The sequence below is a fragment of the Tinamus guttatus genome, unplaced genomic scaffold (assembly GCF_059628265.1).
Source record: "Tinamus guttatus ecotype Peru unplaced genomic scaffold, ASM5962826v1 Tinamus_guttatus_pri_ptg000155l, whole genome shotgun sequence".
Taxonomy (NCBI): Eukaryota; Metazoa; Chordata; class Aves; order Tinamiformes; family Tinamidae; genus Tinamus; species Tinamus guttatus.
The window spans coordinates 8,358,647-8,382,153 of record NW_028288689.1 but is presented as its reverse complement, the minus strand read 5'-3'; the positions used below and the strand labels follow the sequence as shown (position 1 = coordinate 8,382,153).

Here is a 23,507-nt window from a genome sequence, read left to right as displayed (position 1 = left end):
AAGAACAAAGGTCTCTGTTATGGAAGCACAATTTGATCAATATAAGTCTCAAAAGAACTGGTTTCATGATGTCGCGGGTTTCTTTCTCCCCTCTAGAGTAAACTGGGATGTTTGGCAAGTCATTGGTTCATCAAGATGTTTCACGGTGCTACTAGCTGTGGGAAGCCTGTGGGATTGGGTTAAGGGCAGGTTTACTCCACGTACTCATAGAACTGTGTCAAATTTTGCTCTGTCTCTTCTACCCTTGCTGCTGCACCTAGTCCTGGACCTCTTTACAGTCTGCTAGATGCAGTGGTCAAACGTAGAGGCCCATTGAATCAAAACTAGAAATTACAGGCTGTAAATGCTCCCTTGCCCAGTCACTGATAACCTCCGTCATCCTGCAGAGCCTCGGTCACGCAGAAGCGTTGCTAACACGAGGCTTGCTCTGCTCCTGTGGCTCAGGGAACATGCGATGCTTTCACTGCAAATTCTGCTGGTGAATAACACCCTCTGCTTGCCTTCAGGATGGGGCAGGATGAGCGAACGGCGCTAGGTCTGTGCCTTGTGTGGGAATATTGTAGCTCAAGGCAAAGCCGGGCAGCCAAGCCGTGCTGCGCTCAGCCTCCACGGGAGCACGGTCGAGCAATAGGCACTCCACAGCACAGCTGCTCACAGCACCTCTCAGAAGTAGCTGCAGCATGTGCTTTGGGCGTCTGAATTGCAGATCAACAGTCATTTGAATGCAGAAATCTCCTAAGTGCAAAAAGCTGCTCTGTAACTTGCTGTTTCTGAACTGGCAGAACATTTTAGATTACCCCTTAAGTAATTTGTAGAAAATCTTCAGCTCAGAGAATCTTGTGCGCTCAAATTTTGTCAAGGCTTCAAAAGTTCCCTGTGGCAGTTCCCCAGCCACAGCTCAGAGCGCAGGATGATCGGAATAGGCTGGAGAGGTGAGAAAAGGGAACGTCATTTTGCAAGGCTGCCGTGTGTGGCTGAAGGGAGGCGTCTGGAAGCCTCCCTGGATGCGGCCGCTGCATCCTGTGAGGTGTAGCATCAGGAAAAGGGTAAACCGACTCGCATGCCAGGCTTTGTAAAGATTCTCTGTATTCCAGGCTCTGCCTAGATGAGCAGTGATGCCCCTTTTCCTCCCAGTTGCTTACCAGTATGTGAATGTTGTGTGTGGATTTGAAACAGAGCCATGGTCCTCGCAAGCGTGCCTTGTGCCCATGTGTCATCCACGGCCACAGAAAGCCTGATAAAATGTCAGCGCTAGTAAAGCTACATTCTGCCTTGCTTTAAAAAACTTCACATGGGGCCGTTGTGTCCTCCTCATCGTTCCCTCGTGCCATTCCCGCCCGTGTCCTAGCCCAGCGCTAGATGCGCTCCCCGAGCAGTGTTCCGTGCTGGCAAGGTGAAGGGTGCTGCTCTGAGGAGCATCTGCTAAGGGCATGTTTCACACCCGCTGTCCCATTCACTGATGCTCCTTTTTTGATCCCTTAGGGCTTACCGATTTCCATGTACGGCGGCGCTCTGATACCCTCCCACCCGCAGCTAGCGGATGGCCCGGGAGGCCCTCTCTTTAATGGGCTTCATACTCCAGACCCAGCCTGGAACCCCATGATCAAAGTTGTCCAAAACTCAACAGAATGTACTGATGCTCAGCAGGTACCGTGGCTGCCTTTTTTCCAGCTTTGCTTCCATGGAGCTTTTGTACAGAGTTATGCTTTGTTTTATTTTTCTTAAATCCGGGTAGGTGAGGTTGGTTTGGTTTGGTTTTGGTTTGGTTTTTTCCAACTCTTACTAGAATTGTTTGCATGTTTCCCCCCCCTCTCCCCCGTAGTGTGTTTGTAAATATATGTGGTTTTCAGATAAATGGCCAGAATTTCAAGAATGCTTGGCAAGGTACAAACATCATTGTCAGCGATAGGGTTTATATGCATAATCAGTGTATTACAGGTTGTCCCTGAAAACCTGGCCAGAGCTGAAGGCAGCTCCCAGCTGCTCTACAACAGTCTGGTTGGATTCTAGGGGGAGTCTTAAGCTTCGCCTCCAGCGGTGAATTTCTCTGTTAAAGGAACCTTTATTTGTTTTTTATAATAGACGTGTTTTTTTCCCTTCTTGCTGTAGATTTGGCCTGGCACCTGGGCACCTCACATTGGAAACATGCATCTCAAGTACGTCAACTGATTTAAGGGGGTCTGTCCTTTTTTTTAGCCTTGTGTTGGGAAACCTTATGACCTTGAAGAACCCTGGGGATTTTTTTAATGTGCCTATCTAAGCAATTCTGTGGGCTGTAACAATGGAAACTTGATCGCCCGTTGTGTAAGAACAAATTGATTTACCTACACAACTGATTCTGTTCTCCAGTTAGTTTAGCCGTTTTGAACTTAAATCAGATGAAGCTAGTGCTTTTGGCTAAACGCTACTGAATGCTACTTGTATGCAGTAGAGAACTAGAGGATTACATGATTTTCAGCCTTTTAGGATGGCAAATACATGTATAATTGTTTACATACTTAAGAGGAAAAGTTGAGTAAATTTCATGTCGTATAGTGGCTCTACTTTATGTAGCCTGTATTAATGTGAAATATTTACCTGAATATTCAATAAAAGGCAAACAGTATTTATAGGTTGTGTGTGAGAATTTTGGAAGAGGATGCATATTGTCATTGGTAGCTGCCACGTCCAGGAGTTTTACCTCTATAGGATCACTGAATTAGCGAGTGGATGCGGTTGGGAAAGGGGGAGCCAGGGCTTTGAGCTGCAGTCACCTGCGAGGCAGAGCCCGAGCGCTTCCCCCGCCGGTTGTTAACCCCTTTATTTTCTGTGAGCATGGTTGTGTGTTTTGGGGCTTTTGTTTTCTGTTTGCTTCTTTGTTTTCTCTTTTTCTTCTGGATCAGTTCTGCAACTTTTAGCACTCTCTTTACAGGTGGGTTGTCTGAAATACCAGGTATTGTTCAGGGGCTGTGGAAATAAGTGCTGACTTGGCACATTGGCAAACAATGACATCTTAATTTGCAGGTGGCAAATAGATAAATTTATCCTAGATAAATGCAGGGTTTCTTCACTGATTCTCTGTGACCAACTGCCCAGGAGCAGATATTAGGAGAGCAGAGACCACTTCCCAGCAGAGAATAATGTACTCAATTTTAAGCATCTTTTAACCCTTTAAATCTGGTAAGAGCTTCTCAAGCTGTTTCTGTGAGGAAGAAGAGGGTTTTGCCTATTGTTTAAGATGCAGGTTCGTGGTCCACGCCGGCACTACTGATACTGAGTCTAGTATCACTGTGCTTGGGAAGCTTTCCATTTCTTTGCATTAAAAGCATGCTTATTTCTACTTTTGCTCAGCACTACTGCAGTAACCACACTGAGTATTTGGTCCGTTTCTCAAGCAGGTAACTCCAGTGCACAAAGTGTCCAATGTAATGGGATGCTTTCAGTGGTCCCTCAGACCAGAGAGCAGATGGAGCCTTCCCCACCTTCCTTCCTCCTCTCCTGACCATTTCTTATATGCAACCGCAGAGTTTCCCCAGGAAAAGCAAGGACGGAGGAGCACCCAAAAGAGAGGATTCAGTGATAACTTGCATGGAGTGAACTCTTGAAATAATGTAATGGCATGGTTGTCCCAGTTACTCCTGACTATTCAGGAGCGCTCAAACTGTCGAGTGCACAAGTAATATCTGCGTACCGTAGGCAAATAAACCTCAGCAACAGTACTGGATTCAGACCTTCTACCTAGTGTCCAAAATGGAAATTCAAACAACAACAAAAAAAAGTTGTGCTCTTACTGCCCTCCTGCTAACTGCAAATGCCGAAAGAGAAACACTTGTGTTAACAGTAATTGTATTAAAAGCAAATGGTGAAGGCAAAAAGAATGGTATTGTAATGTAAGAGCTTCTCGGTGCAGCGCGGTGCCCGTGCTGTGAGCGGGGCTGCTTTCTCGTGCGTGGTGCCCAGGGCCGGGGCTCTCTTGCATTAGCACTGGGCTGGCTGTGCCGCGAGCTGCTGCTGGCCGGGGCAGGGGCCAGGGCCAGGACAGGCACAGGGGTGTCCCGGGCTGGCTGGGCGCTGTAGGCGCTGGACCCGTCTCGCTGCTGGCCTCGGCTCACACGTGTCGCGGCGGAGGGGCTGTTCCCCCTGCCCGGGGGCGGGCGGAGCCCGGCTGGGCCGGGCGGGAGCGCGGGGCGGCGCCGGGGGCCGCACACGTGTCGGGCCCGCCGCCCTGCACGGCTCGGCTCGGCTCGGCTCCATGGCCGCGGCGGGCACTGCCACCTCCTCCTGCCCCATCCCGGGCGGGCGCGATCTCCCCTGCCCCGAAGGCTACAGCTCCACGCCGGGCGGCACCCTCTACTCCACCACGCCGGGCGGTAAGGCCGCCCGCGGGCAGGCGGCGGCGCCGGGCCCGGGGCGCGCGGCGGGGAGCGCGGGGCCGGGGGAGGCGCCCGGCGCTCGCCCCTCCCTCCCCCCGCGCCCCTCGTGGTGGCGCCGGGGCTCCGGGAGCTCCCGGGGCTGCTCCCCGGGCGCGGGGCGGGAGGGCGCCCGCGGCTTTGCAGGGCGGCCTCGCTCTGCCCCGCAGCTGCTGCAGGGGCGGCCGCTGCCCCGCGCTGCTGCCTGGCCCAGGCGGAGGCTGAGGCTGTTTTCGGGCCGCCCCTGGCGCTGCTGCGGCCGCCGGCTGCAGCGCTGCCCCTCGGCACCGGCGCTCGCGCTGCTGCGGCTGCCCGGGGCTGCGGGAGGTTGCGGGGCCCTCCGGGGCGCAGCTCCCCCGCGGGCTGCCTGCAGCTCCGCCCCGGAGCTGGAATCCTCAGGGTTCCCTAGGAACTGCCCAGGGAGCTTTCCCTCCTGCAGCCCCAGCAAAGCCCTCGCTTGCGCCCCAGGGAGCGCGGGGCCCCGCGCGCAGGAGAGGAGCGGGTTGCAGTTGGGCGTCGTTGGGTGCCCTCGATAAGCCTTATCGTGCGCCTAGGGAGCCGGGCCAGGTGCTGGCACGGCCGCGCGGGTTGTGTAACGTGTTTGTTGTGCTGGGCCGGGCCGGGGCCCGAGGAACAGGGAGTTCCTAGCGGGGCTATCGCCGCGCCAGCTGCTGCCCTCAGCTGCTCTCTGCCGTTGGCAGCCTGGCACGAGGCGCCGCTCTGTCCCCTCCACCCCGGCCCGGCCCCCGCGGGGACAGCTGGGCCCCTCGGCGAGGGCGGAAGCGCGCGGGCTGCTCCGCCCCGGAGCGCGGGGCCTGCGCGCGCCCTGCCCCGGCGTGCGGGGAGCGGGGCTCGGCGCGGCCTCCCCGCGAGGCGGCTGCGGGCGGGGACGTGCGCAGGGCCCCGCGGAGCCCCGCGTGCTCCGGGGCGGCTGCCACGGGGCGTCGAGGTGTCTCCCCGCAGCCACGCGGTGCCTCAGCAGGGCTCCGGGAGCTGGACGGGGAGGAATGGCGTGGGGAAGGGCTGCGGTGCGGGCCGGGAGGTTCACACTGCGCAGGAAACGCGACTCTGGCACCAAGTGCAGCCGTGGCGGAGCGCTGGGCCTGGCCTCTGCCCTCCCCCGGCTCTGGGCTCAGCCTCTGGCCATGGCGCTGGGGGAAGGGGGCTGCCAGGCGCCAACGGTCCCTGACTGCCCCTGCTTTTGGCAGGTACCCGCATCATCTACGACCGCAAGTTCCTGCTGGAGTGCAAGAATTCGCCCGTGGCCAGGACCCCTCCCTGCTGCCTGCCCCAGATCCCCGGTGTCACCTCCCCGGCCCAGCCCAGCCTCGTCAAGCTGGGGGAGCTCAAGGAGCAGAATGAGAGCGAAGAAACCTTGCCAGGTGAGCAGCCCAGGCCCTCCATCCCCTGTCCAAGCAGCTGAATTGGACCACGCTACCTGGGGAGTGTGGTTCCCACCTAGCCAAAAGGGCAAGGAGAGACACACAATTTTCTCTGCCCTATGGCAATTAATTTACCTGCACGTTTCCTTTAGGGTAGCCTCATCTTAACCCTGACTCTGTCTTCCCATCCTGCCCTTCCAGATCAAGACCAGTTTGAGATGGACATCTGAGTTTTCAGCTCCCCGTCTCCAGGCCATGGCTGGGCCTGTGTCTGGGCCTCGTGGAGGTGCTGGCACCGTGACCGGCTGGCTGCAGCCCTCCCTGTGATGCTGGGGAGGGATGGACGCGTGACACCTCATGGGCTCCGGCATGACTGGCTGGTGCGACTGCCTAGGGAGCTCACGCTTGATCAATAAACACCATGAAACCCCTGCTCTGGGCTGGTGGATCTCTGTGCTGGGGCTCAGGGGGCCCTTGGAGCTCTGGGGAGGGTGATGAGGATAAGCCAAGCAACCCCCGATGATCTTTCCTTGTGCAAGGAGACCCTGTAAGGTGAATGCAGGACTGCCAGGACCCGCAGCACATCCGGTATCTCTCCACAGCTTTGGAAATGGTTGGGCCTGAAAGCTGGGAGCAGCTGACTGCTGCCAGGCTTGGGATGCCTCATGCCCTGCCTCCTGCCCCAGCTGCCGTGGGCAGGGCGCTCACAGGGCTGGGGCAGCCACAGTCGGGGGCAGTGGGTGAGACCTTCTTGCAGGCGTAGACTGGAGACACAACAGGCTCCCTGCCCTTGCCTTCACGCCACGGTGCAGAGCTGCTGCAGCCTAGGTCCAGCATGACGTTTCCTCCTGTATCCCCACTGTCTCAGGGGTAACTGCACTTGAGCCTTCCAGGTCTGAGCTTCACGCTTGGGTCAGAGCTGTGCCAGGGTGGGCAGGACTCCCCCAGTAAGGGCTGATGGTGCCCTATTGCTCTTCCCGTACGCCAGGCTGCTCCAGGATGGCTGCACGTTGCCTTACCCAGTCACCCACAACGTCTCCAGGGCCTGTCTCCGTGCAGAGGAGCTGCATGGCTGCCCTGCCGCCATGGGTCTCCCCACTTCTGCCCAAGGCTGGGCTAGAGTGGCCCGGACTTTGCCAACCAATGCAGCAGGCAAACTCCAGGTGGACCTGGGTGATGCTGCAGGCAATACTTGCTGGGGAATCCTTCCCTTAATGTGCTGCCAGGCAGGGAACACCCTACTGGGGCGAAGCTCCTTGAGACCAGCCTGAGGTTCTTAGGGCCTCACCCAGCATTTCCAAACACTCACTGAAGAAAAAGGAGCGAGCCTGGCCCAGAGTACTAGGACAGCCTGGAGCCAGATTGGTGCTATTTATTAAACATCCTGCAGTGAATCGCCACTAAAATGTCAAGGAGATTAAAATTCTCCCTTTTCCCGGAATGAGGAGCAAGAGGAGACACCCACAGTTCCTCAGGCACGAAGGGGCCCTCCTTCTGCCGATCGCCCCCACCATGTGCTGCACTGCCCACAGTCTGCATCAGGCAGCTTCCTGGTCAGGCCCGGTCTCAGTCTTGTCACCGTGGGGTTCAGCGAGCTCCCCTGTGGGCAGGTTCCTCATCTCGGCGATCAGGCGCTTGACACCTACCAGCCACTGGCTCACCTCGTTCACGTGGTCCACCATGAGCGAGCGGTGGATCTCATCAGCTGCATCCCAGGAACATCGCTGCAGCTCTGCCGAGGAAAGGGAAGCCATCAGCAGCCCCATGCCAGCATCTTGGTGGGCACCATATGCCCAGTGGCCCAGGCTTGCCACAGATCCAGTCTCTGTGCTCCCCACCTTGCACCAGGAGGCTCATCCTCTTCCTCACAGGGGCTGACAGCTTCCCCTGAGCCCACATGTCCCCGAGGACTGTCAGCCGCCGCCCAATGTCCTCACACACTTGTTTCTGGAAGCACAGGGAAGAGCTTGAGCGAGGCCTTGCCAGGGAGCCCCTGAGCAGCTGTCTTGGGTAGAGGTGGCTCTCCCAGCCCCAGAGCTCTCCTAGAAGCAACCAGCTCCTGCTTGGCCCCTCTCCTGGCTGATGAACCTCCCCGCTCCCTAGTGCAGAACAGCAGCGACGTCTTGGAAGAGCAGGGTGAAACGGGCCTTGGAGCTAGAGAAACAAGCACCGAAGGCCTCACCTGCACTGTGGGTCGGCAGGCGTCCAGGGCCTCCCGCAGCGGGACGAGGACAGCGTCTGCGGGCACATCGCAGTCCTCGGAGGGCTCCTCTGCAGGCGGCCTCACGCTCCCTGTCCGCAGGGCAGGGTTGACGGGCCCGAGCGGGGGCGGCCCCAGCGATCTCGGGGGTGAGCCTGCGGGGGCAGCGGGGCCCGCAGCAGTGCCTGCAGGGAACACACGCTGCTGCGGAGGCCGCTCGGCCCCACACGCGCAGCCCCAGCGCGGGTACACTCAGCCGCAGCACGGAACTTCCAAATCGCCACCCCTGAAGCGGGCCAGACCATTGGAGAGGCCCTCACACCCCGGTGCCCACCAGCCCCGTGGCCTCTCCGGCTCTCAGGGCTGGTGCTGGGTCCTTCTTGCCTGGCTGGCACTGCCGTGCCAACACCGCAGGGCACAGGGCCCAGCCTCTCCTCCCGCCGCCCGCACGGCGCCACGGGGCGCTGCGGCCGGGACGCGGCCGCTCTGACCTGGGGACGCGCTGGGAACAAGGCCGGGCGCGCGGCGGGTGAGCGGCGCTCGCTTGGGGCCCCCGGCCTGTGTCTGCAGCCCGTAGGAGAACTGCGGCGGGTCGTTCCAGCCGCGCTCCTTGTTCCCTGCGGCGCAAAAGGGGCACGTGAGAGCCCGGGCGGCGCCCCGGGACTCCCGAGACCCTCCGCCGGCTCCCCGGGACCCCCAGGACTCCCCGCGCGGCTCTCCCAGCCCGCGGCCGGGCTCGATGCCCCCCCGTCACGAGCCCGGGGGTCTCTGCGGCGCCGCTCGCCGCGGAGGGTCCCCCCGGCCCGACCCGGCCCGCGCAGCCCCGAGCGGCGGCGCGCACCGCCCCGCCGTGGCGCGCGGCCCCTCACCCGGCTTCACGTACAGCTCCGCCATGCTGCCACGTCACGTCACGCGCGGCGGGGCGGGCAGGGGCGGCGCGAGGCGGCGGCGCGAGGCGGGACGCGGGGCGCGGCATGGTCGGGTTTTATTGAGAAATGGTCGCTACGAAAGTGTCGCTGAGGTAGAGTCCGGGCCGCTGCGGCGGCGGGGCTGGGTGAGATGAGGGTGCTGGGGAGGGGGGAGGCTCCCGGCAGCCGCTATGGCGTGTGGAGCAGCGAGTGCTTCTGGCGGAAGGTGTCCAGGAAGGAGAGGACCCCGCGCTTGCGGGGCCCGGGGCCGCCGCCGCCGCCGCTGCCGCCGCCGCCGCGCGCCTTGGGCGGCCCGGGCAGCGCCGCGGCGCCCCCGCCTGCCGCCGCCGCGCCCTTGGCGCGGGCCACCAGGCACTTCTGGTACTGCACCTGCGGGAATGGCCACGGCGTGAGGCGGGGGGACACGGCGGGGGACCAGGCCCGGCCCGCACCCCCCGGAGGGGGCTGAGCCTCCCCCTGCGCAGAGCCCGGGCTGGGCCCCCGGGCCCGTGAGCCCTACATGGGGCCCTAGGGAGTGTGGGGTGTCCCCGGGGCCCCGCTCACCATGCAGGCCGCCTGCACCGCCTCCGAGATGGTGCCCGCATCAGGCTCGCACCAGAACGCCGTGCACTGGAAGCGCTGCCCCGTGTCCACGATGAGGGCGAAGGTGTGTGCATCCCTGCCCACGCCGATGAAGGTCACGTACCGAACCTGGCATTCCCAGATGTGCGCTGCCTCCTCCTCTTCCTCCTGCCAGGGACAGGTCCATCTGTCACGTGGCAAACCCCGGGCACATTTGGCCTCCTGGGCACCATGTCCCTGAGCCATTCCAAGGCAGCTCGGCCACCCCAGGCTGGGGCCTGCCCAGGGAAACAGGTCCTCCGTGCCTGGGGGCTGCAGCGTTCCTGTCCCCGCTGCACCCTGCGGGCTCCTGGGACGCTCCCCGATCCTGCCTGTACCTGTGCTGGGTGCACCCTCATGGCCGTGTCTGACACGCTGATGAGGGAGGGCGTCCAGCGCTCCCGTCCAGGGCCTCTCGTCAGCTTCTCAATGGCCTCGTTCAGCACATCCATCCCTGGGGGGACAAGAGATGGCGCTGGTGTTACTTGGTCTCCTCAGCAAGGGGGCATTTCTTGGACACCCCCCAGCCCCGCTTGGAGCAGCAGCACTTACCCATGGCCCTGGGCACGGGCAGGCTGCCTATATACAGTGCCTCGTACTTCTGGATGGACTGTCTCACAGCGTCCAGGATGTCCACTGCCAAGGCAGAAGTGCGCAGGACCCTCATATGCAGCCCTGGGATCCCCAAAGCCCCCCAGGACGCAGCCAGGCGTGCCCAGCACAGTACAGCCCTCGCAGGGGATCCCCGGGGTGCCTGTGGGATGGTACCTTGCAGTGGCAGATCATCGGGGGACATGGGCTCCAAGGCGATGGCCCGTGGGAGCCTGCTGCTTGCCACTGCTCGCTCGGCCATGATCTGCAAGAGACAGCATCACACGGGGCCCTGCGCTTCAGGGGTGCCCTGGCTGGGTGGCAGGGGCCCCCGGTCACCCCCCAGCCCCCTGTCAGTGGGGACTGGGCACCACTCTGAGCGGGGAAACTGAGAGGGGTGCTGGCCGGCAGAGACCGCGGGCCCTGTCACCCACCAGCCCAAAACCACAGGGTCATGCCCAGATGCATCCCCGTGAGCGCCAGCACTTCGGCTGCCCGGGCTGTGCGTGGGCTTTGCCCCCCACAACCACAGCCCCTGGCACCCCACCTTGGAGCACATTTCATGCAGTGCCTTGGCAATGCCCTTGGCTGGCACGTTGCAGTGAAAGACGTGACACTTGAGCACGCAGGTATCCTTGTCGCTGGCCACAAATGCAAAGTCCCTGCAAGGTCAAGGGCAGGTGAGGGAGGGCCTAGTGGAGGCAGCCCCTGGCACGGGCCCCTTGCCCCACACCACCTTACCTGTCCCTGCACCAAGCACGGCCGTTAGGAGAGAGGAGAGCAGGCAGGTTAGTGTGTGTGTGTCCCGCCATCCCAACGGGCAGCCAGGGCTGCCAGAGCCCCTGAGTGCCAGGCCATGTGGCACAGAAGCACCCCGTAACACCCGGGCCGTGCCGCTGCCCACCACAGAGGGGCCCCTGCGCCCGGCACCTGCCGTTGTTGCAGCCAACACCCCAGACGCGGATGTTGAGAATGGGCTGGCAGTGGATGAGGCTGTGGTCCAGGGGGTCCACCAGGCTCATGGTGTCCTTCTTCAGGATCATCACCAGGTTCTGGGCCTGTGGGGAGCCGGGGGTACCCTCAGCCTGGTGGCAGGCCAGGCTCTGCCACCCGCCTGGGCACCCTGGGCACCCTGGCACTAGTCCTGTGCCTGCAGGGACAGCCCCATCCACCCAGCCCGCTTCCAGCTTGGCACCTCCCAGCACGGTCCCCAGGTGCGGGGACAGCCCTGTCCACTAGGCCTGCCCTACACACAGGCACCCCTGTGCGGTGGACAGCCCGCCCTTCCCCAGCCACCTCCTGGCACTGTCTCCTTTTGCAGGAAAAGCCCCGACAGCCTAACCCGCCACATGCCTGGGCACCGCTGTCTTTGACCATGTGCATGGAGACAGCTGGCTCTGCCAGGGGCTACGGTCCCCATGTGAGGGGACAGCCAGCTGCAGCAGTGCTGGCTCATGGCCACATCTGTGGGAGTATCCCCAGCAGCTCCATCCCTGGCCCTCACCTCACCCCGACTGCCCACAGAGCCTTGGCCCTGGCTCTTGCTGTTGGAGAGCTGCTGGATGCAGTTGTTGACGGCGATGCTGCTCTTACCAGGTGCCAGGTCCTCCTCGGGGATCTCCACCCAGCCCAGCGAGCGCACGGCGAAGCACTGAGCAGGGACACACATAAGGTTTGCACCCAGGCCAGCATGGCCACCGCTGCCCTCGCCCCTGTCCCAGCCTGCCAGCTGCTGGGCGCTCCCTCCAGCCCCCCACATCGTGTCCCAGCGCTGCTACTGAGGCGGAGGCACTAGCCTGCCGACGTGCCCGCGCCGCCTCCCTCGCGGCGCGTTACCTTGGAGCCGGGCTCAGTGCTGTGCTGGAAGTCATCTCCATGCCAGGGCAGTGAGGTCCTACAATAGGATGGGGCAGCGAGGTGGGCAAGACTTTCGCTAAGCAGCACTGCCGCTAGGCACCAGCGCCCCGAGAAGCACCCGGAGGCCTCAGCAGCACAAAACACTCCTCCCACCCCGTGGGCACCCTGCGTGGGTGCCCAGCTCAGTGTGGCTGACTGAAATCCTGCTGCTCAGGGGGAGGACGCAAAGGAGCCAAAGGCAGCTGCGGGCAAAAGGGTGACCACTGCGTGATGCCCCACTGGCCCCATGTTGGCAGAATGCATGGATAACACTACCTCCTGGACAGTGAAGCCATAGGACTGGGAATGGGTCTGTCCTTCAAGGATTGATTCACTGTGGAGGCCTGGTGGTCCTAGGAAAGAGAAGGACACAAGTGAGGGCAGCAAGAGGATTTGCTGCGGAGCAGTGCGTATCCTTGGGCATGCAGCCTCCCCTCCAGGAGGGCAAAGCCTTAATCCGGGGGACCTAAAGAAGTGCCAGGATGGGGCCAACATAGAGCCCCTCACTGGAGTTAACCCCAGCCAGGAATGGGCTGAGCAGGATCTTGGGATGACAGAGACAATCCTGTTCCAAGAGGAGGCTGGGTGAGCAACATACGTGGTCCTTCACCTGCCACGCTGTGGTGGGCTCCCGCCACCCCGGGGCTAGTCATGCTGGGCTGCTCATCCCCAGTGAGGGGATCCAACACCAGCCCTCTCCCCTCTCCCCATATCCCCTACCATTTTCTGGAGCACCTCCTCTCCATCGGACTCCAGGCTCCTGCCTGGGCCAGCGGTGCAAGCTGGATGCTGCCATTGTGTTGTGCCGGTCGGCACATGCCAGTAGTAGGTGCCCACAGAATCATGGATTTTCCTCCAGCCCGGGGGGAGGTCAGGGTCCGTCTCCAGGCTCTGGTCACTCCAGAGGTTGTCTAGGCAGAAGCAGAGTGTGAGACGGCAGCAGGGGGAAGTTCCTACAGCTGCTCTCAGCTGCACAGAGGCCTGAGAAGAAAAGCAGCTTCAAGCAGCAGGGAGCTGTGGCTGCTGCTGGAAGAGAACGTGGTGCCCCCATGCAGAGCTGCCCGTGGCAGAGCATGGAAGGCAAACCCTCGTCTCAAAAAGAGGACAGCCTTCGTGGCAGGTGCTTGGCTAGCTTGGAACCACCTGGGAGCCATGCTCACCACAGATCAGAACCCACAGGCAGCAGCGGCCTGATACCTTGCAATAGCCACTAGAAAATGCTCCGTCTCCACGTTTTGGTTGCTACAGATCCCAGGAGTCCCGGCACCGTGGCCAACACAGGCAGCTGGCTCACTGCCCAGGAGGGAAAGGGGGACACTGGCATGGGCCCCAGGGAGAAGGCACAGTGCAGCGGCACCCCGGCACAGTGCAGAGGGCTGCCAGGCCAGGGAGCTCCCTGCAGCATGCGGTCCCTAGCCCTCTGCCAGCACCCAGGCTTGGCTTCTCATCTTTGCCATGCAAAAGGGTTGGGGATGGATCCCTGGGAGGCAGAAAGCACTCTCGGAGAGGTGTGTGTGTGTGTGTCTGTGTGTTGGCAGCAAGGGAAGGGGGAAATGGATTAACCCTCTCCTCCCCACATACCCAAGCCCCAGCGAGGTCACAGAAACGGCCCTGTGGTGCAGAACTGTAATGAGATCTGCTCCCGGGAATGCAGCTAAAAATACTTTGAGGTCAGGATGCCTCTTCTGGGCTCATATCCCCGGGGGCCACGCTGCTGTGAGGGACAGGCGGTGGGTGATCCATCAGTGGCAGTGCCGAGCCACACTGCTCCCCGAAACCTCCCGGCCTCCTGCCCCATATCTGCTCGCCGAGCTGTGCCCACAGAGCTTGCCGAGCTGGGCGCGTGTGGCCTTGTTTGGTTCAGGGTGAGGGTTGGTGTCCCCCAAAGTCCCTGGGTCCTGCTGGTACCTTTGTTCTGGGCACCATGGGGATGGAGAGAGGCAGGAGGAAAATGAAGGTGCAGACAGCGAAGGTCTGAAGCCAGAGGTGTCCACTGCAGCTGCCCACTGCAGGTGGGCGCCAAGGAGGCGGAGAGCCCGACAGCCGGGCCGAGCCGAACGCCCTGGCCCTCAGGCCGCTCTCGGCCCCTCTCGCCAGGCCCGGGCTGCTCTCCCCAGGCCTTGCCATGGGTCCTGTCCCCGGCTATGCCGGGCAGGAGGCGCCGTCCCTGCCCTTGGCGATGTCGCCGCCCGGCCAAGCCCCGCCCGCCGCCGCTGCCTGCGCCCCGCAGCGCCGCGGCCACCGCCGGGCGCCCCCCGCGGCCCCGTGGCCACCCCGCAGGCCGGGCCCGGCCGCCCCTCGCCGCCCGCTCGCCCCGCCGCGGCCCGGCCCGCTACCGTCGCAGTTGACCAGGATGATGGCCAGCATGTAGTCCTTGCCCAGCATGGCCCCGGCGCCGGCCCCGGCCCCGCTCCCGGGAGGCGCGGCCCGAGCGGCGGCTGCGGCGGGGCGGGACGGCGGCGGCGCCGGGGCGGGGCGGGGGGCGGCCCCGGTCGGGAGCCGGGAGGCCGCGTTGGCCCGCGCGTGGGGCCCGTGGTGGGATCCGCGCGCAGGGGGTCCCGGTGTTCGGCACGGCTGGGGGTACGTGAGGGGCACCGGGGTGCGGAGGGCACCTCCGCGTGCGGGAAGGGTGGGATGCGGGAGGGGATGTATCCGGCTGGAGGACAGGGGCGTTGGGGAGTGGGATAGCTGCGTGGAGGAAGAAGGTATTTGGGCGCCTGAGGGGGTGTTTGGGTGCTTGAGGGGGTTACTTGTGTCTCAAAGGTGGCATCCGTACGTGCCGGGGTGGGAATGTGGGAAGGGCATCTGCAGGCTGAACAGGGGGTATTTGAGTGCTGTGGTGGGTTTAGATCAGTGTATCCTCTTACTGCTGTCCTTCAGTTAACTCCTTTCCCCTCCATTCACCTTTTGGTTTCCTCCATTTCCCTCGTTCTTCTCCCCCACCTCCCCACCCTTGCTTATTCTGGTTTCCTTCTCTTTCTTGCGTGCTTGGGCTGTCTCCATTTCTCTGTGCCCTAGCTGTGATCTCCTTGAGACATTACTGAAGACACCCAAATATGAGTGCGAGTCAGCTCCCCTTTCCACCACAGGTCATAGAATCATTGACTCATTACGGTTGGAAAAGACCTTCAAGATTGTTGAGTCCAACTATAAGCCCCTCAACACCATACCTGTTAAACCATACCTCTAAGTGCCTCTTCTACACATTTCTTGAACACTGCCAGGGATGGTGACACCACCACTTCCTTGGGCAGCCTGTTCCAATGCTTGACTGTTCTTTCCACGTAGAAGTATTTCCTAATATCTAACCTGAACCTCCTCTGGCACAACTTGAGGCCTTTTCCTCTTGTCCTATTTTTGGTAGTTATTTTGGAGAAGAGATTGACCCTGTTCTCACTAAAACCTCCTTTCAGGTGATTGTAGAGAGCAATAAGGTGTCCTCCTCTCCAGACCAAATAACCCCATCTCCCTCAGCCGCTCCTCATGAGGTCTGTGCTCCAGACCCTGCACCAGCTCCACTGCCCTTCTTTGGACACACTCCAGCACCTCAATGTCCTTCTTGTAGCGAGGGGCCCAAAACTGAACACAGGATTCGAGGGGCAGCCTCAACAGCACCGATCACAGGGGGACGATCACTTCCCTGCTCCTGCTGGCTACACTGGTCCTGATACCAGCCAGGAGGCCCTTGGCCTTCTTGGGCCCTCGGGCACACTGCTGGCTCCTGTTCAGCTGTGCTCGGCCAGCACCCCCAGGTCCTTTTCTGCCCTCAGCTCTGCAGTCGCTCTGCCCCCAGCCTGTAGCACTGCATGGGCTGGTTGTGACCCAAGTGCAGGACCCACCACTTGGCCTTGGGGGACACCATTCACAACCAGTTACCAGCTGGATTTAATTCCATTCCTCACCACTCTCTGGACCCAGCCATTCAGCCAGTTTTTCACCCACAAAGAGTCCACTTGTCTAAGCCCTGAGCTGCCAGTTTCTCCAGGAGAAGGCAGTGGGAGACTGTGTCAAAGGCCTCACTGCAGTCTAAGTAGACCGTGTCCACAGCCTTTCCCTCATCCACTAGGTAGGTCACCTGGTTGTAGAAGGAGCTCAGGTTGGTGAGGCAGGACCTGCCTTTCATGACCTCATGTTTGCTGGGCCTGATCTCCTGGTTGTCACACACCTGCTGTGTGATAACCTTCAAGATGCCCTGCTCCATAACTTTCTCTGATACCAAGGTCAGGCTGACAGGCCTCTCGGCCCCCGGATCCTCCATCAGACCTTGCTCGTAGATGGATGTCACATCAGCAAGTGTCCAATCGTTTGGGACCTCCCCTGTTGACTAAGACCACTGAGAGATGACGGAGAGCAGTTTGGTGAGCACTTCCACCAGCTCTCTCAGAACCCTGGGTGGATCTCACTTGGCCCCATAGACTTGGGAGCGCTATCAAGAGCTTTGCATTTCTGATTTGAGACTTCTCTTTTCCCAGCCATGCTGCACGTTGCCAGTCCTGGGTGATGGTCAGTCCCCAGCCTGTACTGGTGTCTGGGGTTACTCCTCCCCAGGTGCAGAACCTTGCACTTGGCTCTGCTCCTTGGAGCCTTCCATGTTCCCCTATAGACAAAGCTATAGGAGCCTGGTGAGATCATCTGCGGTGGTTTACTCTTCATGAGATGTCTCATTAGTCCATAGTAGCCCCTTAGTATTTCCTTCTGTGTAGCCAGAGGCTAGTACATGAGGCTAGTCTTTTCTAGGCTGGATGTAGTTCATGTTCTTGTGAGCCTCCCATACCACCTTTCTTCTTTCCACGCACCACTGTCCACAGAACTTTTAGTCTTTGCAAGTGCAGAATGAGTTTTCTGTGTCTGTTCCTTTCCTTCAGTCAGGCTTCACCCCTTTTCTCCAAGTTCAGCACCATTCATGCCCTCTCTGGGCTCATTTTGTGAGACTGTTTCACAATTCCCTTCCTTCGTCTGGCATCTTAACTTTGCTTATGTCAGTCTAGCCGAAGGGAGGCAGTAACTGCAAAGGCCAAATTCATAGTAATCTGCAGTTGTCTCTGCCTATGCATTTTCTGTTGAAATTTGCTGTCTTGACTACAGCTTCTGCATGTGTCCAGTGGGCTTTCTGAGACCAAATCCCAGTTTGAGCAGTGCGTCCTCCGGACATACCTCACCAGTGTAACCCTGGAGAGCTGCTCACTGCTCTTGCCTGAGCCATCCCTGAGGTTCCAGCAAAGGCCTCAGGCCAGGTAGTAGAGGGGAAACCTGCTGCCGCATTGCAGGCAGCCACGTTCTCATGCCAGTGTCCTGATCCCCTTCCAAATTCACCACTTTCATTGCTTTGTGACAGAGTTGTGACTGTTGAACCTGGAAAAGACTGAAGGGGTGTCTTATGAATGTATTTAGATATCTGAAGTGAGAGTGTAAGGAGGGTGGGGCCAGATTCTTCTCAGTGGTGCCCAGTGACAGGATGAGAGGCAGTAGACACAAATGGAATCACAGGAACTTTCTTCTGAACATCAGGAAAAACTATTTTCCCATGAGTGTGACTGAGGGCTGGAACAGGTTTTCCAGAGAGGTTGCAGAGTCTGCATCCTTAGAGATGTTCTAGGCAACATACTTTAGGTGACCCTGCTTGAGCAGGGCAGTTGGACTACATAATCTTTAAAGGTCTCTTCCAGCCTCAACTCATTCTGTGATTCTGTGGGGTATTTACCCCCATGTGGTCTCAGGAGTTGCAAAAGGCAGTCTCAGTCATGCCCATTCTTTCATCTTCCCTCTGTGCTGGAGAGGCAGCCACTGCTAATGTCAAAATATGGTCAAAAATCCCCCCAAACCTTTGTGTAAAAACCCTGACACATATATCTAGAATCCTGGAAGGCCTCTTTTCCTGAATGGGCAATTCACCAAGTAACAACATCAGTGTTCCTGGCTTTTGCAAACGACCCACTTTGTGCCACATATTCCTTAGGCCGAATTGCCCCTCCCGCCACACCTCCAGCTGGGAATCCAGAGGCCAGGAGTCTGCTAGACCCTTGTTCCCTGACTTGTCAGAAGTATAGGAACTCTGTAGGTCAAAATGTGCTGATCTTTTGAGGTGACCTGGAGAGTGTAGCTTAAGAGGCTTCTGATTTAGAAATAGACATCATCGCATTACTGTCAAGTAACATCTGTGCTGCCTTATTCATACAGGTGCCCACATTCTGTTATTAACAAGTATTTTATTTAAAAAAATTAACAACAAGTGGTCAGTGACCACTTCCTTCACTGAAGGATGAACCACTTCCGGAGGTTCATTCCCATCCCCTGCAAACCTCCTGATGAGTCTTCCCATATTTACAGTCAAGTGTGTTCCCTTATGAGTGTGTCCAAAGTAGGGCAATGCTGCTGGCACAGGGTCTGGAGCACAGACCTTACAAGAAACGGTTGGGGCAGATGGGGTTATTTAGTCTGGAGAGGGGGAGGCTCAGGGGAGACCTTATCGCTCTCCACAACTAGCTGAAAGGAGGTTGTAGTGAAGCGGGGGTCAATCTTTTCTCCAAAATAACTACAGATAGGACAAGAGGAAATGGCCTCAGGTTGCACCAGGGGAAGTTCAGGTTAGACATTAGGAGAAATTTCTACATGGAAAGAGTATTCAAGCATTGGAACAGGCTGTCCAAGGAAGTGGTGGATCACTATCACCAGCAGTGTTCAAAAAAATGTGTAAATGAGGTATTTAGGGACCTGGTTTAGCAGGCATGGTAGTGATGGGTTTATGGTTGGACTCAACGATCTTCACAGAAGATCTTGAGGGTCTTTTCCAACCACAAGGACTCTATGATTCAATGATTCCCTAATGAACATACAGTCCAAAGAACTGCTGTTTTGCAGTTCTCTAGCATACTAGATCTGACATATCTTGTCATTAATACATTGATGATATCTTACTGGCCCAACACATGAATCTGTTGCACTCTCATGAAGGAGCTGTTAGTGCCTTACCTAGGATCATGAATTTTTACAAACATTAGGATACAGCTGTTAAGCTTAGTTATTAGCCTGGTATGATGCTTATTCTTATGCTTATTCTTATGACGTTACTTGTGTTTTAAATTCATTTTGCCACTTACACATTTTGAGAAAAAACAAACAACCCCTCACCCCCACCCCAACATCACATTACTCATCCCAACAATTCTGCATCTGTTTCTGATTGATTCTTTTCAAGTTGTTGCCTTTCAGAAGGCTGCTCTATAAAACCCAAACAAAATTTTAAATTGGGGAGGAAGCACTTAAATAGGTTTTAAGCTAGACGGCACTCTGGCCTTTTACAGGAACTTATTCCCAGTTTAGTTAATTAAAAATATAGTTTATCACCCCCTTTAGATCATAGTCTGTACTCTTGAGATATGAAAAACATCTTTAACATAAATTACAATTACAGTAAGCATAAAAAATCCTTTAGTGAAATAAAAGCTCAGAGATGAAAAATTCTCCATTAATGTTGAAATGTCAAGTTCAATTTTACATCTTCAGATCAAAATGTTGTCCAACATGTGTCTGGCTAAGTTTGTACAAAACACTTCAGAAGACTTTTGTAAGTACCTTTGTATTCTATAGATCAAAAACAACTGGAAGCATAATTTCATGTTTAATTGCCCTTAAATAGACACAATTGCCTACATAGACACAATTAAAATCAAGATGGAAGCTAAGTGTGGATACAATTATGGCCCCATATGCATAAAATTAATATTAACTACATTTTTTTATAGAATTCAGAGAGCATAAAGTCAGCTAGGATGTCAACTTTGGGGAATCATATAACAGATTTTAATTTTGAAAAAATTAAGCTCTATTCATTTTTTCAATTCAATATTTAAAATACAAACTCTGCATCACACAGATAGCTTTCAGTTAGCCTTGAACAACAGTAAAGCATGACCATTTTACATACACATAACACCTTAAAATGAGGTGACTATAGCTAATGCATTTTTATAGCACAAAGTATTTTAAGGTTTCAAAGATAATTTTTGAAAATGGGAAAGTTTCAAGATGTTATTTGCGGTGTTATTTTCCCCATGTTACTTGAGCGTTACCTGCAGACCAGTGATATTTGCAGGTACGTTAGCTCCATTCCACTGTGTAGTCTCTGCCTAATTCAAGTTCAAGCTGTGTGATTAACAGGACCTTTGAAAAAGAAACAAACAAGCAATGACTAACTCTGCTCTGAAGATGCCTTGCTTTTCTACAGTTAATATAGAAGATATCAGATTCTGATTTCAGCTTACAATAATTTATTTTTCCTTCCCCGATGTTTGTATCACTACACATTTATTTTAACTGTCAGATTTTGATTTCAGATATGGAATTCTGATCCTTTTCTTTTTATTTTGTGGCCTTTTTAGAGATTAAGTTCATTTTTTTTAAAACAACAACAAAACTTGGCATACATTTTAATTCAACTTGAGTTCTAATTCCTTCCTTCTCCATCTGAAATAGAATGGAAAAAGAAATACTTCTGCTTGCATTCTTAGCTTGTCTTTTTGGTTGCAGGCTAAGTTTATCTATTTTTGGCTTGCCACTGCATGGCAGAAAGAGAGAAGACAACAAAATTCCAAGTTTTGTTGAAAAGGTGGACAAACACCAATAATAGAAGAGATTAGCTGTGAGAAAACTGGCAATACTAAGAGCCACAGCAGTTGTGTTCACATATGGAAGACGCTCTGTAAGAGGCTGTCTTGAAGGGCATTCCATTTTTACCAACTCATTTGAATTGTCTTTAGAAGAGCTCAACTTTATTGCTTTGGGCCACCTGACTTCCTTGTGACATAGCACACAAAAAATGCATTGGATGCATACAAAACATGTAGACTTGACATGCTGAAATTCATGGAAACTTTGATAATAACTGCAGGTGGACTAGGTCCGATTTTTATTGTAGAGGTATCCCGAGTTCTTTAGTATGCCAGTGTTTTTGTTGCAGTAAAGAAATATTTTTAAATATGACATTACAGCTGAGTTCTGAATCCTACATGTTGAGCTCTGAATCCTACATGTTTAAGAACAAACAAGGAATTGTGAAAATAGCATTTCCCCTTAAATTGTCTACTTACCTGTGTTGTACTGTTATAGTTCAGACTATGAGGAGATTCAATAGCTTCCCCTTTCTGTGACACTGTGACCTTCTGAACATTTGACATCACTCCCAAGATTTTAATTTCAGTAAATTTTAAGCTATTTGGATCAGCATAACCGTGGTGCAAAACTTTGATCTCTAGGACATTCTGAAAGGAAAAGAAGTTTTTCAGCACTTAATTCTAGTTTCCTTTTCTGTCAGCAAGGCTTGGCTTTTGTGATGTGGCTGTTTTGATGTATCTAAACACATGTAGAAATAGCATCCCAAGATAGTTTGCTCTTTTTCTTTGGAAATCTGAAGTAATTTTATTGGCTCAGGCTATTGCTATACTCCAGAACAGATATTTTTATTTTTAAAATAGTCATCTTTCCTAATTTGATGCAGTAGATTTTGTGTCATACATCATGTAGCTTTAAAAAATACATGAACTGATAATCTAATTTTTTTTCATATAATAAGACACTAGTAGATTATCTTTAAAAGTGGCTCTGACTATGCAACTAGCAAAATACCATTATATTTTTACTTACTTGATTTTGAATCAGTGCATGTTTTCATTTTATAAAAATCATGTATGAAATAAACACGTACATTCAAAATTATATAAAAATCATAATATTACAAATACACCCCGCACTTATAAATAAGCTAAAATAGATAACTCAGAATTTTTTAAAAATTGTTAATATTATTTAATATTAATGGTATTAGATCCTGGCCAAATACACTGCTTCTCAGCTCTTTCATATATACCAGAAAGAGTGGCAAACGTATATATCTAGGATTTGAGTCAGTCTAGTGTTAAGCTATAGCCTGGTGTTCTATCGGAATCCTATCTCCAGGAATATGAACTAATGCCTGTCTTAGAGGTTTCAGGCTGAACCAACTACTTAATACATATATATGCACACTTGAGAGATGACCTCATTGAAACTGAATTAAGTTGTCCTGATTTATACTGATATGATTCATTCAAAATGAATGTAACCTTCTAGTATATGTAGGTTAATCTTATTGCAATCCCAAACATTTTTTTTGAATTGACCATGTCCTCATGATATTAATTAAGTACTGTTCTATCACAGAGAATTAATGTTATGGTGGGCTATCTAAATAACAAAAAAAATACGAGGTAAAATATCTTGGTTAAATATATAACGATAATCACCCAAAGTAAGCAAAAACTGTAACATAATATTACATACCTGGTTAGCACTAAATGACGTTAGCAGATATACACCACCTTCATATGCATCTGTTAAAAAAGAGTAAATTGAAATGTGCTCGCTTCTCACCTTAATATTTTAAAAAATAATTGTATTTCACATACTACATACATACATATGGTATGTCTCTGCGTGTAAATGGAAAACAGAATTCTGGTACTTTTCAGAAAACATACTTTTTGGCATAAAAGGCATTCTTGTTGAACCCTATACTATTTTAAAAGGGTTAAATTAAAAAAAAATAGAAGAAAAATGCAAAAAAGGCAAGCAAACGGTATTAGGAAGATTAAGGACACTAAGATCAGCAAGAGAAAAATATTTCCCTCTGAAGAAGTGTTTTTCCATGTCCAAAACTACTGATTGTCCCAAAACACATTATCATGATATATACTGATGCTTCTTTAATATCACTGTTGTGTATTTTGTCAGCTCATTCTTAAGTACCAAAAGAAGTCAATTAACCAGAGGAATTTTAGGTGTCTTTCTGCCCTATGGAAAACAGATCACAGAAATCCCATGGAATGGGATTGGTGCTAATTTCTTTTATCATTAACCTACCATGAACATAGTCATAATATCTAGACTCCAATGAAACCGGGTGATTATGTAGGTGAAGCACCTCCAAATACACTGACAGGGTCCTGCAGACTTCCCAGCACATCATTATGCTAAATAACAATTGTGTTACTTGTAGAAATCTCAGGTGATAGCTTATACAAGGATGATAATCTTATCAAGTATAATATTGCAAGGATAATACATGAATACAAAATATAAGAAGCTTCTAAATATCTCTTATCTGAAGATAATTTAGATTTATTAATACTGAGGAAATTAGTTAAAACTTCCCACTTAATCTATGGTTATACTTCCCTTAGGTATGAGAAAACATTCTTACTACATATTTGGTCCTTGGTCCAGGACACAATTTATTTTTAAAAATACAAATTCTTTAAATAAAACTATTATGGGGTATAAATCAGAATAAATATAGTTTTATTATATTTTTTCTGGTCTGTTCCTTTAAACACACAAATTTCCTGTGTCTTGTTGCACACTCATTGTAGAAATGTCTGAAGAAAATATTGTTGTTCACGTTAGCAATTTGCAGAACTAGAACTATCTCTCTTGAGCCGTTGTCTCAAGAGCGACAACAATTATGCACTGAAAACTTGAAATTAGTTTG

General features: G+C 54.1%; 4 protein-coding genes across 12 annotated transcripts in view; 1 reads left to right on the top strand and 3 right to left on the bottom strand.

Moving 5' to 3' along the window:
- ANKHD1 (ankyrin repeat and KH domain containing 1) overlaps positions 1 to 6,201 on the top strand; it is a 117,471-nt gene extending 111,270 nt beyond the window's left edge. For all 8 annotated transcript variants that reach the window (XM_088522663.1, XM_088522661.1, XM_088522660.1 and 5 more), the window contains 4 exons: positions 1,483 to 1,647; positions 2,110 to 2,156; positions 5,597 to 5,770; positions 5,972 to 6,201. In XM_088522663.1, the coding sequence (XP_088378789.1) occupies positions 1,483 to 1,647; positions 2,110 to 2,156; positions 5,597 to 5,750 (366 nt within the window). In that variant the 3' untranslated portion in view covers positions 5,751 to 5,770; positions 5,972 to 6,201. The remainder of the gene's footprint in view (positions 1 to 1,482; positions 1,648 to 2,109; positions 2,157 to 5,596; positions 5,771 to 5,971) is intronic.
- Positions 6,202 to 7,279: 1,078 nt separating this feature from the next.
- On the bottom strand, positions 7,280 to 8,895 carry SRA1 (steroid receptor RNA activator 1). The gene is made up of 5 exons (XM_088522522.1): positions 8,840 to 8,895; positions 8,462 to 8,587; positions 7,953 to 8,155; positions 7,609 to 7,717; positions 7,280 to 7,502 (listed from the first exon to the last, which is right to left on the bottom strand). The coding sequence occupies exons 1-5, from the start codon at positions 8,862 to 8,864 to the stop codon at positions 7,309 to 7,311; spliced, it is 657 nt and encodes a 218-aa protein (XP_088378648.1). The 5' UTR covers positions 8,865 to 8,895; the 3' UTR covers positions 7,280 to 7,308.
- A 172-nt stretch (positions 8,896 to 9,067) lies between these two features.
- APBB3 (amyloid beta precursor protein binding family B member 3) lies at positions 9,068 to 14,427 on the bottom strand. The gene is given in 12 exon segments (XM_088522656.1): positions 9,068 to 9,268; positions 9,443 to 9,625; positions 9,817 to 9,953; positions 10,052 to 10,135; positions 10,268 to 10,355; positions 10,638 to 10,782; positions 11,021 to 11,148; positions 11,595 to 11,741; positions 11,927 to 11,984; positions 12,263 to 12,339; positions 12,707 to 12,897; positions 14,323 to 14,427. Coding segments are annotated over 12 exon segments (1,488 nt in total). The 5' UTR covers positions 14,372 to 14,427.
- A 5,618-nt stretch (positions 14,428 to 20,045) lies between these two features.
- LOC104564677 (maltase-glucoamylase) overlaps positions 20,046 to 23,507 on the bottom strand; it is a 63,961-nt gene continuing 60,499 nt past the window's right edge. For both annotated transcript variants that reach the window (XM_088522668.1, XM_088522667.1), the window contains exons 45-47: positions 22,301 to 22,350; positions 21,073 to 21,243; positions 20,046 to 20,146 (exon numbers count right to left, since the gene is read on the bottom strand). In XM_088522668.1, the coding sequence (XP_088378794.1) occupies positions 20,084 to 20,146; positions 21,073 to 21,243; positions 22,301 to 22,350 (284 nt within the window). In that variant the 3' untranslated portion in view covers positions 20,046 to 20,083. The remainder of the gene's footprint in view (positions 20,147 to 21,072; positions 21,244 to 22,300; positions 22,351 to 23,507) is intronic.

Coding starts and splice junctions, on each gene's coding strand:
- SRA1 (XM_088522522.1), bottom strand. CDS start 8,864: ATGGCGGAGCTGTACGTGAAGCCGG. Junction 8,156..8,461: donor TGTTCCCAGCGCGTCCCCAG/GTCAGAGCGGCC, acceptor TGTTCCCTGCAG/GCACTGCTGCGGGCCCCGCT. Junction 7,503..7,608: donor GATGAGCCTCCTGGTGCAAG/GTGGGGAGCACA, acceptor TTTCCTCGGCAG/AGCTGCAGCGATGTTCCTGG.